This window comes from Hakea prostrata, chromosome 10 (assembly GCF_041222555.1).
Source record: "Hakea prostrata isolate BN-2017 chromosome 10, UWA_Hpros_2, whole genome shotgun sequence".
Classification (NCBI taxonomy): Eukaryota; Viridiplantae; Streptophyta; class Magnoliopsida; order Proteales; family Proteaceae; genus Hakea; species Hakea prostrata.
Genome location: NC_142609.1, coordinates 32,113,604 through 32,128,809, shown reverse-complemented (window position 1 = coordinate 32,128,809; position 15,206 = coordinate 32,113,604). Strand labels below are relative to the sequence as shown.

The 15,206-nt window shown below is 39.1% G+C and overlaps 1 protein-coding gene across 1 annotated transcript; it reads left to right on the top strand.

Moving 5' to 3' along the window:
• Window positions 1-380: 380 nt before the first annotated feature.
• On the top strand, window positions 381-10,609 carry LOC149002510 (aconitate hydratase, cytoplasmic). The gene is made up of 20 exons (XM_089136370.1): window positions 381-838; window positions 1,148-1,252; window positions 1,439-1,599; window positions 1,710-1,802; window positions 2,130-2,315; window positions 2,506-2,667; window positions 3,460-3,604; window positions 3,690-3,832; window positions 3,922-3,978; window positions 4,105-4,184; window positions 4,277-4,352; window positions 4,963-5,148; window positions 5,284-5,351; window positions 5,454-5,572; window positions 5,800-5,921; window positions 6,785-6,883; window positions 6,986-7,465; window positions 9,164-9,262; window positions 9,352-9,594; window positions 9,803-10,609. The coding sequence occupies exons 1-20, from the start codon at window positions 535-537 to the stop codon at window positions 9,866-9,868; spliced, it is 2,994 nt and encodes a 997-aa protein (XP_088992496.1). The 5' UTR covers window positions 381-534; the 3' UTR covers window positions 9,869-10,609.
• The last annotated feature ends 4,597 nt before the right edge of the window (window positions 10,610-15,206 follow it).

Sequence of the window (15,206 nt, the reverse complement as noted above, 5' to 3'; positions counted from 1 at the left end):
GAATGAAGTTCGTCCGGGCCAGCCTGCGCCCACCATGAATATCAGCCATTATACCAGGATAACAAATACTAACCGTTAGATCATCGACACGTGTTACACGTTGGAGAGGAGACTATTTCATCGTAACGGCGATGACCGTGCCTATAAAGCTCATTCAAAAGCAAAACGGTCGACCCACGTGGACCTTTCATTTGGAACATCTCAACATCGTCCACGAAACCCTAGAACCTCCAGTGTTGTCCACGCGCCTCTCATTTATTACCGGTAATAAGGGTAGAAGAAAAATCAAAGTGGAAGTCCAATAGATGACAAAGCATTTTAAATTGAACCCAAAAAAAAAAAAAAACATTTTAAAATTGCAATTGCCAGCTCTCTCTCTTCGCCGATCTTTGCTTTCTTAAAAGGCGTAGAGGTTTCCATTTGGTTTAGAGTGCGTGGTTTCTGCTATAGCAGTTCGAGCCTGGATTGTTGTGACTCTTGCCCATTCTCTTCTGGTCTTTTATCATCATCTGACGCTTTGATGCGCTCTTCGTCATGTATATAACTGCTTCGTCCTCAGCGGCGCTGCTCAGAGCTTCTAGGGTTCGTTTTTCGTCATCCTTATCCTCACCTTCAGTCTACAGAAACCTATCTTCTCCTCTTCCTCAATCTTCTGCTTCTTTTTCTTCGCTCATCAAAGCCCGATCAGTTTCCTTTTCCACTGCTTTCCGTTCTATCCGAACCTCAGTTCCTCGCTGGAGTCACGGTGTTGATTGGAGATCTCCGGCTAGTCTCACGTCTCAGATCAGGACCACTGCTCCTGTAATTGAACGATTTCCGCGCAAGTTCGCTACCATGGGTACGAATTTATGCGCTGACCTGCCTTTTAGCTTATGTTTTCGTTCATTTCATGAATATTGTATGGATCTTTGGTTTAATTTTTCCATAATGTTATTGAAATCGGATCAGATGAATTGATGAGACTTCACTTATATTCATCATTGACTTGTGCCTTTTTATTGGAATTGAGAGAACATCTATCTAATACAACTCAGCATATTATTCCTAGAGAAATGTCTGATTGTTATAGATGATTAGATGTTTTTTAGTTGACACTGTCGCATAGATCGACGTAATTAATTGATTTATGTTTGTGGTTGTGGCTCAGCTTCTGAGAATCCTTTCAAGGGAATCTTAACCAATCTTCCCAAGCCTGGGGGTGGTGAATTCGGAAAGTACTATAGTCTAACTGCTATGAATGATCCAAGGGTTGGTAAGTATCATCATCTCTACTTCCATCATGAGTTAATGATCATCTTCTCCTCATTCTTTTATGTATTGAATTATGCGGTGAACTCGGGTTGGAAGTTCGAAATAGATGAAAATTTGTATTCTTATTAGGTTCCTAAAAGCATAATGTTTTACAAATCCTCTCTTCTTTACTTGTTGTGCATCACAGATAAGTTGCCATACTCCATCAGGATCCTTCTTGAATCTGCGATCCGTAACTGTGACAACTTCCAAGTTACCAAGGAAGATGTTGAGAAAATTGTTGATTGGGAGAAAACTTCTCCCAAACAAGTTGAGATTCCTTTCAAGCCTGCCCGTGTTCTCCTGCAGGTGTTCATTGTTATCCTGATTATGTAGCAGTTTTGTTTTTCTGAGATTGATTAGTAGTTTTAACTTGTTGCCTTTTGGATAAATATTGATGACTCACATTTGTTGGTTAGGATTTTACTGGTGTACCAGCTGTGGTTGACCTTGCTTGCATGAGAGATGCGATGAACAATCTTGGCAGTGATTCTAGCAAGATTAACCCCTTGGTAGGTGGTGATAATTTTCTTTTCCATCAGAAATTTTTTTCCCTTGTAGTTCTTTCAGGCCAGACATCAAAATCTTCCCCATAGCGGGAAAAACAGCAATGAACTAAGAATTGCTGAAGTGGTGTGAAGTGAGCTACTTCTGTTCTTCTTTCTATGTTATATTATAGAGGTTGTATTTGATTTATAATGTCAATCAATTTCACTTTCTTTTAATAGGCATACTTTTATTTTAAAATTGCTGCAATTAATATTTTGGGTGTAAGTTGTATTTGTGTATATCTATTATAAAATCTCTGACTTTCTTCCAAATATTGATGTTTTATGCAGGTACCAGTGGATCTTGTTGTTGATCATTCTGTTCAGGTGGATGTAGCAAGATCAGAAAATGCAGTGAAGGCAAATATGGATCTTGAATTCCAGAGGAACAAGGAGAGATTTGCTTTCCTTAAATGGGGATCTACTGCTTTTCACAACATGCTTGTTGTTCCTCCAGGCTCTGGTATAGTGCATCAGGTTAGGGAGTTTTATCCTCAGAAATAGAAATGTTACCTGACATGGTTTCTACTTTTAGAGCAAATCTCTCTCCCCCTCTCCTCCCCCTCTCTGAATATTCCTTCTCTCAATTGAGAAGTAGAATATATGAAATCTTCAAATAGTGTTGTGTCACTCATGCTAATGTTATCGTTTTTGTCTTTATGTACAGGTTAACCTGGAATACCTTGGTCGGGTTGTATTCAACACTGATGGCCTTCTGTACCCTGACAGTGTGGTTGGAACAGATTCCCATACCACCATGATTGATGGGTTAGGAGTTGCTGGATGGGGAGTTGGAGGAATTGAAGCTGAGGCAGCAATGCTTGGCCAGGTATAGTGAGGAAGTTTCCAATGAAAGCTATTGATTTGTTTGTCTAAGGAAATGCTTTTACTCATAATATAACCATGGGGAAATTCAAGTTTGGAGTAGTCATGCAAAGAATAGAAAGCAAATCATTCCATTTGGGAATTTGGATGTACCTGGATACTGTAATGAAGGAACTTATATGGGCACCAAATTGTTCTACCAGATACTTGCTCTACACTTGAAATTTGCGGTGAATATGAGAACACTGAGAGGGCCACCTAGCTCCTTTTATATCTTACTGTACTTTCCTGTGCAGTCTGTTTTCTACCTATATGTCCCTCATGATTATAGTTACTTTTGCAGAGAGGGTTGGGCATGCTGCTGCTTTCCTGGGTTTAGTGGCTGTGCCCATGGAGAGGGTGGCATGGGGAAGGGGTGTGTGGGTCTTTGGGGGGGGGGGGGTGTTCTTCCATATACTATGGGGGACAGACTCAGTGTGCCCAGCCTGTAAGCTTATTTATGTTTTGAAATCCATGTATTCCATGGTAATAGATGTTTTCACATACACACTTTAAATGTCATAGGTTTTCTTTCTTATGCATTTGACTTATGCAATCATCCAAGCAGATGAAATCTGAACCTCCTTTTTTTTTGACCATTCAAGTTTATTGTGGGCTACCAGGCTCTTATATTGCATCGCTATTTGGGACTATTCTTTTGCTAACACACCATTGCTTGAGTATATATATGTGCATGTTTATGCATCTGAATTCTGTTTCAATATTACCTCTAATGCTTCATTTTTAATATTTTCAGCCCATGAGCATGGTATTACCTGGTGTTGTTGGGTTCAAGTTGACCGGAAAGTTCCAGGATGGGGTCACAGCCACTGATTTAGTTCTAACTGTAACTCAAATGTTGAGGAAGCATGGCGTTGTTGGCAAGTTTGTTGAGTTCTACGGTAATTTCAACTGTTCATGGGATAATTACTATACAGTGGATGCTATTTTGTACTGGTTTTCATCTGGTTTTGTTTTGCAACACAGGTGAGGGAATGGCTGGATTGTCGTTAGCTGACAGGGCCACCATTGCCAATATGGCTCCTGAGTATGGAGCAACAATGGGTTTCTTTCCTGTTGATAAAGCTACTCTGCAATACCTTAAACTGACTGGAAGAAGTGACGAAACTGTGAGTGTTATGCTTCTTCCCAAAAAAGTGGTTGAACTGTTTGAGTAGAAGTTCATTCCTTTTTTCATGCCTTTTTTCTTGTGTGTCAGGTGGCAATGATTGAAGCTTATCTACGTGCCAACAATATGTTTGTTGACTACAATGAGGTACTGCTTTTACTAATCCAATCCCTCATTCAATCTTGATGGAAAAGAAAAGAAGAAAGAAACCTCAATTCTGCCTCTATATTTTACATTGGAGATCTAACCTATTATGTTTCTGTGGATCCATAGCCTCAGCTAGAAAGAGCATACTCATCTTATCTAGAGTTGAACCTGCGGGATGTTGAACCCTCTGTTTCAGGACCTAAAAGGTAGATTGCCTTGCAACTCCTGCACAATTTAAGGCTGGGTATGTCATTCCTTTATCCTGTAATTCACTTTGCTCCTTTGAAATTCTTGATAGACCGCATGACCGAGTTCCTGTGAAAGAAATGAAGAGTGACTGGCATGCTTGTTTGGACAACAAAGTTGGATTCAAGGTGAGGTGTAAGCTGCATATGCATGTGATGGTTTATTATCTGATTCTGGTGTTTTGAGTGGACTTCATGGCACCAAAATTATTTGGTTTTTTAATCTTTCCTAGAGGGAAGGTTCTAATTCTTGGTGCCAGGGCTGGTTTTGAACATCCAGAAAACTCAGTTTTCCCAGGCTTTGAGCGAAACCAGGACAAAACCTGGTATTTTTAGGGCGATTTGATAATTCAGATGGTGTCAGAACTGGTTAAAATTTCTGAAACTGGTAGAAGCTAGGCTGGTCAAAATTGTGTGCGAACATGGTATTTTTGGGTTGAACCTGCCATAGTGTGTGAAGTATGGTTGAGTCCAATCAAAACCTGACTAATACTATTTTCTTTCTTTCTCTCTCTCTTTTTTTTTTTTTTTTTTTTTTTTTGGGGTGGGGGGGGGGGTTGGGTGATTTGGGAATGTGATATTGCAATAGGACACTAGTTAATGATATCAGTAATGTCCGACTGTACATGTACTTTAGTGTCAGACTAGGGTTAGGTTATATAAATAGCTTAAGAGAAGCTCTATTATGTCTTTTATCTGTTAATTGCCACCTGAACTTTAATGTTTAAATATTTTGCAGGGTTTTGCAGTCCAAAAGGAAGCACAGGAAAAAGTTGTAAAGTTCTCCTTTAATGGGCAGCCTGCAGAACTCAAGCATGGAAGTGTTGTCATAGCAGCCATCACCAGCTGCACAAATACCTCAAACCCATCCGTCATGCTTGGTGCTGCTCTTGTTGCGAAAAAGGCTTGTGACCTTGGTTTGGAGGTTAGTCATTGTGCTTTGAGATTATGCTTCTTGTAGTCTTTCTTATAGAAACTTGACTTCTCTTTTGAATATGATGATTCTGTGCTCTATATTAGTCCTGTTTTTACAATATTGTTGAATTTGAAATTCCCTCAGGTCAAGCCATGGGTTAAAACAAGTCTTGCTCCAGGATCTGGAGTTGTTACTAAATATCTGCTCCAAAGGTACTTCAGACCTTTTATGGAAATGAATGATGTGAAGCTCTAGTTTTTATTATACAGTCTTGACATCTGAATCATGGTTCTGTGTTTGTTTTCTGTGTGTAGTGGCCTTCAGAAGTACTTAAATCAGCAGGGCTTCCATATTGTTGGTTATGGTTGCACAACTTGTATTGGGAACTCTGGGGATCTGGATGAATCAGTTGCTTCTGCAATTACTGAAAATGGTAATATTATGGATTTAATCTGTTTTAAGAAGTAAAATAAAATTATAACAGAGCAGAAGGGGGCATTCCCTATTATTAAGGCCCTGATGCACTTGCACTTATGCAGTTAACCTTCATAGTTGATACCTTCTTTGCCTTCTTTCTTGAAACTCCCTATATGCATGCTCATTTTTCTGGCTAGGTATTTGCCCATTGTTAATGTAGACGCAAATCTTTGTCTTTTGCAGATATTGTTGCAGCAGCTGTGCTTTCAGGAAACAGAAACTTTGAGGGTCGTGTGCATCCCTTGACCAGAGCTAACTATCTTGCTTCACCTCCTTTAGTTGTTGCTTATGCGCTTGCTGGCACGGTATGTATATTGGTCTCATTTGCAAAGTGCTAGGGTTCATCTTCTCTCCCCCTTTAGGTAAACGATTTATTGGAGAAATGTGGCATAACTTGACAATGGTTTACCTGCTGGACTGCCACTGAGATGGTTGTTTCTTTATTTGCTGAAACATTTATGACTCTGATATAAATGATTTACGAAACAGACCTTCTTCGAGCAATTTTCGTTCTGGAAATTCTGTTCAATTTTCCAAGTCAACATTGTCTACATTTGTGAAAAATATCCAGCAAACCATTAAAGATGAAAACTGTTTGCGAAATCCAGTTTTTAAAATATTATATATGAATTGAAATAAGTGGACTATAGGAGGCTTAAAAAAAAATTCAAACCATCTCAATACTTTCTTGTTGTCAATTTATAAGTAATGATATTTTCTTACCTTTTAAAGTAATGAGAGCCTTTAATATCTACCAACTGGTGAATTAGAAAAACAAAATCCTGCAAAACTGGTGTGATTCATTATTATCTTGTTTTTTTCCAACTGGGAATCATTAAGAAAGAGGCCAAGAGATAGGTTCTGATGAATGGACTCCCACCCACCTCCCCTCCCTCCCCCAAAAAAAAATCAGTGCAACAGTTTCCCAATTTCTTTTAATTGATTCTTTTTGTGAGCGATTTTTGGATATGCTGCTGTTGGTAATTTAGATCTGCATTAATTGATAGGTGCTTACCAGTGCTACCACCCCTCAAAATAAAGTCCTCTCTTCTTTTCATAGTGATTAACTAATCTTGTTGCATACCTTCATATTTGATCTAAATGTTTGTGCTTAAATGGGTGATGTATCAAGTCATAAATCTTGTTAATAATGAAATCTACTTTTCAGGTTGACATTGATTTTGAGAAAGAACCAATTGGAGTGGGGAAGGATGGTAAGAGTGTATATTTCAGGGATATTTGGCCATCCAGTGAAGAAGTTGCAGCGGTGGGTATTGCTAATCTTCAATCCTGTGTTAGGATCTGTTAATTCTAATTTCCATCAATAGTCATCTTTTGAAATCTCCATTGATTAACTTGGATTATTCAGGTTGTTGAATCCAGTGTGTTGCCTGACATGTTTAAAAGCACTTATGAAGCTATCACAAAGGGCAATGAAATGTGGAATCAGTTGTCAGTTCCAGCTTCCAAACTTTACTCATGGGAACCTAACTCTACCTACATTCATGAGCCTCCATATTTCAAGGGCATGACAATGGAGCCACCTGGTCCACATGGAGTAAAGGATGCTTATTGTTTGCTCAACTTCGGTGACAGCATCACAACTGATCACATCTCCCCAGCAGGTAGCATTCACAAGGACAGCCCTGCTGCAAAGTTCCTCATGGAGCATGGTGTGGACCGCAGAGACTTCAACTCTTATGGAAGCAGACGAGGGAATGATGAAATCATGGCAAGAGGAACCTTTGCCAATATTCGTCTTGTCAACAAGCTATTGAATGGAGAAGTTGGTCCAAAGACAGTTCACATTCCAACAGGCGAGAAACTCTCAGTGTTCGATGCAGCAATGGTTAGTCTCTTGCTCCTAAATTGTGTATGGTGGATTTTAATAAATTAGTTAATTGATAGTATCAAAGAGCTGGTCTAGGAGTAGCTCTGATAATTGATAAGCTACAAGCAAGTCGATGGAGGTGGCACAATCACGTTCAACAGAGGCCTTTAAAAGCCCCTATATGGAGAAGTGATTTAATCCAAATCGAAGGAACTAAAAGAGCTAGGGTAGACCTAAGATAACCATAGGAAAAGTGGTGAGAGAATATGCATGGCTTAGGCCGTGTATCTAGTATGGCCTCAAATAGAGCTGATTGGAAGGTAAGAATCCATATAGCCGACCCCATTTAGTTGGAGCAAGGCTTGTTATTGTTGTAGTTAATTGATACTGTCAATCATGGTTAAAGCCTAAAGGTCTCCTGAGTTGTTTAATAGCCTAGCTTGGTTGGGTGGATTTATTTCTTCACCTTATGGGATTAAGCAGGCAATACTAATATTTGGGATAGATAGGTGTCCCATTTCATGGTCCAGCTCAATTGTGTGACCAATTATGTGTTTTATAATTATCTTACCAAATTTCATGGCCTAACTCAGTTGTTTGACCCATTATGTGTTGTATAATTATCTTGTCAAATTTTATGGCCTAACTCAATTATTTGACCCTCTATGTGTAGTATAATTATCCAGTCAGATTTCATGGCCCTACTCAATTTGATGAGCCACTATGAGTATGCATTATTATCCTTATACATCAATCTTCTGACCTCCCTAAATTCTTTCAAAGTGTCAAGTATTCAACAATTTATTGAATTCTCTTCTGCCATGTGGCAAATGCCATTTAGATGGAACTTACCTGTACTGGACAGTGCTGGTCCCTGGTCATGTAATCTAAATGTTGACTAAGCTGCTTTTGTGGTAAGAAGAATCCACTGAGCCTCCTTCACTACTTGGGGAGTATGAAGAAAAGCAAATTATTAGTCAACACTTATTGGATGTGTTATACTTTCACCAATTATGCAGAAGCCTTTAGTTGGAGCTTTTAATCTGATAAGGAACTCAACATTTCAAGTCTGGTAGTTGGCAATATAAGTCCATGCTACTCTTGCACAGGTCTATGGGTAGCCAAATGTGACAATTATATCTGGTCAGAAGTCATAGTAGTGGTACCTTTATATTCAAATTGTTGGGTTGACCTTTTCTGGAAATTCATGGCTGATTAATGAAGTCATCATAAACCCTTACCCCTTTTCCCTTGTTTTTAGTCTCCTTCCCTCACCTTTTCCCTCACAGGAAAAAAAAAATCCCCTCAAAATGTCTGACCACCACAATTATTTGAAGGCCCTGCAGCCATATACATGGACATAATTCTTTAGCTATAATTTTTCATCCATGACATTTGTTTTGTTTTGGATGTTTACCACGATATTTGTCTTCCGTAAACTTTATCATTCCATATGCTTTATTGCTCATAACTGTTATTCATAGTAATGATGCATATAAATGGCCCAGTTGAGGGTGCCTGGATGCAAGGCAATGCGGTCATGTAGGTGTTGCATTGACAACTATGGGTGTTATGTTTTACCAGAACAATGTATTGGTCATTTTATTTGCTCCCCCTTTTTTTGATTCCTTGGGTTAAGAGAGAGAGAACATGACCATTCATAGAAAAGGCCTGTTTGGTGATGATGTCACCTTACTAATAAATCTGCATGTTCAGAGGTACAAGGCTGCCGGGCAGGACACCATTGTGCTGGCTGGAGCAGAGTATGGCAGTGGAAGCTCTCGTGATTGGGCTGCAAAGGGCCCAATGTTGTTGGTGAGTTTGCATGCTTTGACTGTTGATGGATTCTAGATTTACCTTAGCCATGGTTGTTCCTAATTCTCCTTTTGTGTGGATGTATTCAGGGAGTTAAAGCAGTGATCTCCAAGAGCTTTGAGAGAATTCATCGTAGTAATTTGGTGGGTATGGGTATTATCCCCCTCTGTTTCAAGGCCGGTGAGGATGCAGACACACTTGGCCTTACAGGTCATGAACGCTACAGCATTGACCTTCCAAGCAAAATTAGTGACATAAGGCCTGGCCAGGATGTTACTGTTGTGACCGACACTGGCAAATCATTCACCTGTACAGCACGCTTCGACACAGAGGTATGCTTTCTTTTGGGAGGAAATTGGAACTAGTTCATACTTAAAAAGTGCCTGGACATCCTTTGGTGTTGGAATTTGTTGGAGAAAGCTTGGTTTCATCTTTTGTGATATTCAAATTACTCTGTGGTAGGGATCAATATTTGGATATTCAATTAATGTAACCTCAAGTACTAATTTCTGGTTTTCATTTCGTTCTCAATAAATGCAGGTGGAGTTGGAATACTTCAACCATGGGGGTATTCTTCCATATGTGATCCGGAATCTGGCCAAGTAATTCCAGCAGGGAGAAACTTCCACTGGCTACTGTGTTCAGCAGAGTTCTTTTTTTTTGTGAAGGGAGTTTGTGAGAATACAGGTGAAGATTAGGAATAAAAAAGATTTTGAATAAAACAGAGGGATATACACAGTGACTGGCCATGCGTTTTGTAATTTGGTATTCAGCAGATGAGAGTTTACTCAGTGAACAAAGTTGTTCTTATGTTGAACATATTGTTCTTTATTTTAGGCATTTTTCAAAGTTTTTACAGCTGAAGAGGCTGCCCCAATTTGTGTATTGGCAAAGATTGTATGTCTTTTCACCCATGCCTGTTGTCTTTGTGAGATAGCGCCAGTTCTTGTGTTCTGAAACTTTCTCCTTTGCAGTATCAGCTGGTGCTCTTTGAGTGAGTGCATTCATCTGTTGGATTCGTGCATCTGCACGACGTCTAAGTTCTAGCACGGCAGTTGGGTAGGAAAACTCAGTTTCCAATTCTGGTTGAGGATATGAATGCAACAAACTATGAGGCCTTTTAGATCTCTCATGGTCTGCGTGTTGCTGTTGTTTGTTTTCGTTCTCTCACTTTAGTTGATTTGGCCGTTAAGAGGCATGTTTCATTCGTGATGCCCAGGGCTTCGGAATGGTGTCTTTTCGTCTTCTTTTGTTTTTGGCCACAAATTGGCCTTGTGACAACTATAAATCACTTTTGATTTTGCCATGCCTTAATGTTCCTATTTCCCCAAAGTGGAAACGACTTTTGCTTCTATGGTGCAATAACGCATCTGCTTACCTGCATCTTCGTTCTCATGGATGTATGTGCATTTTGCAACTCCTTCAGGTTATGATTTGTGTAACATGAGGCAAATACCTCCCTTTTTTGGTAGGTGGTACTCATTTCATCTTCATTCGGACAAATCAAGACCTTCTATTAGACCTCGGTCCCTTAAAGATTCACCTTAAAACCTCAAATTTCAGTAACCCTTTAAAGACTGAATATCTTATGTTCTGTTAATATGATAAAATCTAACTGAAATCAAGATAATACAACAATTTGGAACCTTAAAAGTAGACAACATTCTGAAAATTATGGTGGATTAATGGATATGATTCATATTCAATTATGTATTGAAGATATTCTGTTTAATAACTTGATTTTCAGGATTTATAATGAAGAATACGGACAGAAAGACATGCACCAGGAATCTCCTGGAACTAGACTGAAATCCCATCAGCTGCCTCCCATCAATGCATATTTGAATCACACAGCATATAAGAAAAATCTCAAGCCAAAAAATTTCATTAATTGAATCCATTTACAAGGCTAGACCCACTTACAAGAAGGCTCAAAAACACTAAAGCAGTATTGTAACATGCGTTCAAGGCTAGTTTTGTAGTTAAAAAGGCATTCTATCCTAATGGATACTTTCGAATATTTCGCAAATTCTCATAGATATAAAATGGATTTTGAAAAGAGGGGATTGATTCTAATTTTAGATTTTTTTAATGAAAAGCAAGATTTTGTAATCCAGACTCTAAATTTATGTGGTTGGTTGTCTTATGTTTTAGGTATTGGTTCCTGTTGTCTTCTGAGTTACATCAGAGGGGCATCTGTACGCCTGCCACTGCTGGCTCAGCCCTACATAAATGGATGCCATACAATTCTCACAGGACCTCATCTCTTACCAACTGCAAGTGCATGGATCCTGACAACACTGGTAGCTTTGTGCTTTGATGCTACTGCAAAGATTTGGAAGAGGCCAAGGATATTTATTCCCAAGTCGGCAAAGGTGCTCAATACCATGAGCTTCGCCAGAAAATACATGCTAGAAAGCATCAAGAGTTATCTCCCTCTCAGCATTATTTTGTGCTGCGTGGCATGTGGCAATATCTAGATTTTAAGGGGCCCAGTGCTGCTGTTTGCGATGTTGATGCAACTGCCTTCATGAAATGGGAAGAAGATGGGAAGAAGGGCTTCAAATTTTTTAGAGCAAATTGCACGGGCACCTCATAAGTGGAGGCCTTAAAACACTGATATCCCACTTTATGTTTAAAAAGTATAGAGACCCAAAAGAATAGATTTTCATTGGATATATTTGTTAAATTAATCTCTAAAAATAATTAAATCACTTGTTTATTTTCAAAAATATCCTTATAATAAATCATGTCTGAAAGTTTTTTAGTGACAAATTGGACAAATATATCTAATGGAAATCCAATTTTGGGGCCTCTGTGCTTTTTAAACATAAAGTGGGGTGTCAATGCTTTAAGGCCTCTATTTTGGGGTGCCGGTGCAATTTCCTCAATTTTTTATTTGCTTGCCAAACTATGGAGTGTGACTAGAATTGACTAGATTCAGGCTCATGTTAAGCCACTAGTGACTCTTGAATAAGCAAATGCTACAGTTCAATCAAAGAAAAGTCATTAAACTGCTATGATTCACCTAGTTAGGAGAGTTTTGCTAACCCAAACAACTGCCATATTGTTGGACTTCCACCTTGTTTTGACATATGTACATAAACAAGGAGCTCGCAGTTTGTGGCGGAAGTCCGCATGCTGCAATCATCTTTGATTCGAAATATAATATAACAGGGCAGCAAGAGACACTAGTGACTTTCCATGACAACAGGTAAATTATTATTGCACCAAAAGTTGAATCTATGCAACTCAATGAGTATTAGTTATACGCTAAACTTGTAAGCAACCCAAATCACAGACCTAATAGAATCCCACAAGAACTAATCTACAGCAAATCAAAGGAGTCCAACTTGAGGTCTTCTACCTCATGTGCAACTCTCCAGAGTGATTTAGTTCAAAATGGAAGCAACTCCAACCAACCTAATCCTCAATCTCTGAGTTTGATCTCATGCATACCATCTCACCAATCGGCTTCTTCAGAGATCTTTATCCAAGGCAGCTTAGACACAAAGAGTTGTAACACTGTAGGAAACTCAAAAGTATCTCTATAAATAACATGTACTTATTACTCTTGAAATAATATAGAAAAGCAGCACATCCTTGCCATTGTGGACGTAGGTTGTTCATCACAACCAAACCACGTTAAACCTTCGTGTTCAATCTCTCTCTTTTTCTTCTTCTCTTCAAATCAAACGCCGAATTTTAACATGGCATCAAAAGCCCAGGTAGGTCTCCCACCCATTTTGTTTCCCTCCCCTCAATAGTTTTCTCTCGATTAAGCTCAATGAAGTAATCATCTCAGGTGGAAGGATCAGATTGTTCTTGTTCTTTATGGGATCACTAATAGGACTGATCCATGCCCACCTCCTGCTATCTTATGGGATCACTGATAGGACTGATCCATGCCCACCTCCTGCTATCCCCGATTCTTCCAATCCCTTTGTGCAACTCCCGAATCCCTTATTGGATTCGTCAAAATCAGTTGCTTTATGTGCTGGCTCCTTGCTTCTCTAGCTGAAAATGTGCATGCCCAAGTAATTGGCTTTACCAATGCAAAGGCCGTATGGGATCATCTTGAGAAGCTTTACTCCACTTCTTCAATAGCATGTGTTTCTCAACTTCACCTCCATCTGCACATGACTGTCTTCTTAAAATTAAAACGGTTGCTGATCAAGTATCCGCTATAGGCAAGAGTGTCACAGATGAGGATCTCTGTTATATGCTTTGAATGGCCTTGGAACTGACTATGCTACCTTTGTTACATCTACATCCACTCGTGAGAATCCTGTTTCTTTTAATGAGTCAAGTGGAATGTTGCTAACTCAAGAAATTGGATTGAAAGATGAAACTCCCACTGTTGATTTCCCACCCACTGTAAACATGGTTGTTGGGACTCATTCTACTACCCCTAGACCTATTCGGCCTCCATTCAATGCACCTAGAGGTCGATCTAATGGTTGTGGAAGATTTGACCCCAGAAGGCCCTTTCAAAGTAGATATAATCAGTCCACTTATCATGGTGTTAATCAAGAATTATCTAATCCCCCTCATGGATCTTAGACTATGTCTCACACTAAGTTTTGCCAAATTTGTAATTGGCGAGGACATAGAGCTTTGGATTGTTGTCAACGCTTCAATCATGCTTTTCAAAGTGGCTTTAATCATTACATTGCAGCGAATTTTTCAGCATGCACCATCTATAATTTTGGATTCAGTTTGGTATTCCGATTCAGGTGCAACCCATCACATAACTTTTGAGTTTGACTCTCTTCATGCAACGCAACCATACCAAGGTGGTGATCAAATTACAACAAGCAATGGCAAATCCTTACCCATTGCACATACTGGTAATATTCCCCTCTACAAGTCCAATTCATTAGTTCTTTGCAATGTCTTACATGTGCCGGCTATTAAGAAGAATTTACTTCCAGTTTCACAATTTACTAAAGATAACAATTCTATCTTTGAATTTCACCTTGACGTCAGTTATGTGAAGGATCGCATCATGGGGAAGTGTCTTCTGTAGGGCGAGACTAATAATGGCCTTTGCCAATTCAATCTATCTAAACAGGAGCCTCATGTGCAAGCCTTTTTGGAGAAAAGCCCTCTCTTTCCCAATGGCATTCAAGAATGGAACATCCCGACTTTAAAGTTGTTCAGAAATTGCTCTCTGATTTTGATTTACCATTTCTTAAACAAAAAGATTTTTCAGAAGATTTTTAGTTTGTAGTGCTTATCAACAAGGGAAAAGTCATAAAGCTCCCTTTAATTTTTCTACTACTTTTTTTCAGCATCCTATGGTCCTTATTTATTCGGATGTTTGGGGACCTTCACCCATAGTTTCAATTGAGGGTTATAGATATTATGTGATTGAGGGTTATAGATATTATGTGATATTTGTTGATGTTTCTAGTAAGTTTATTTGGATTTACCCTCTAACTCTAAAATCTGAAGTTCTTGGTATCTTTGACATATTCAAGAAATTAGTTGAGAATTTGTTTGGGCGTAAAATTAAACAATTTCACAGTGACTAGGGTGGAGAATATCGCTCTATCTCCAGATTTCTCATTGCCTCTAGGATTGACCATCGCTTGCCATGTTCCCACACCCATGAGCAAAATGGGGCTATTGAGAGATGCCATAGACATATTCTTGAGACTGGCATAACCCTCTTAGCCCAATCGTAGACTTAAAATGCTATTGGACCCATGCTTTTGAGACTACCATTTTTCTGATAAACTGAATGCCAACTAGGGTTTTGGGTGGCTTTTCTCCTTTGCTCAAACTCTTTGGTGAAAACCCTAAATATCAAACTATTTGTGTGTTTGGTTGTGCATGTACCCTCATCTAAGACCATTCAATAAACACAAGCTTGACTATCAATCAGGGTTACATGTCTTCTTGGGTTACAGTTTCCCATCATCGTGGGTACAAGTGTTTG

Excerpts from the sequence above, each read along its gene's own strand:
- LOC149002510 (XM_089136370.1), top strand. The coding sequence starts at position 535 with ATGTATATAACTGCTTCGTCCTCAGCGGCGCTGCTCAGAGCTTCTAGG. Across the intron at positions 4,353-4,962 it reads ACAACAAAGTTGGATTCAAG|GGTTTTGCAGTCCAAAAGGA; the intron begins GTGAGGTGTAAG and ends AATATTTTGCAG. Across the intron at positions 5,922-6,784 it reads CTTATGCGCTTGCTGGCACG|GTTGACATTGATTTTGAGAA; the intron begins GTATGTATATTG and ends TCTACTTTTCAG.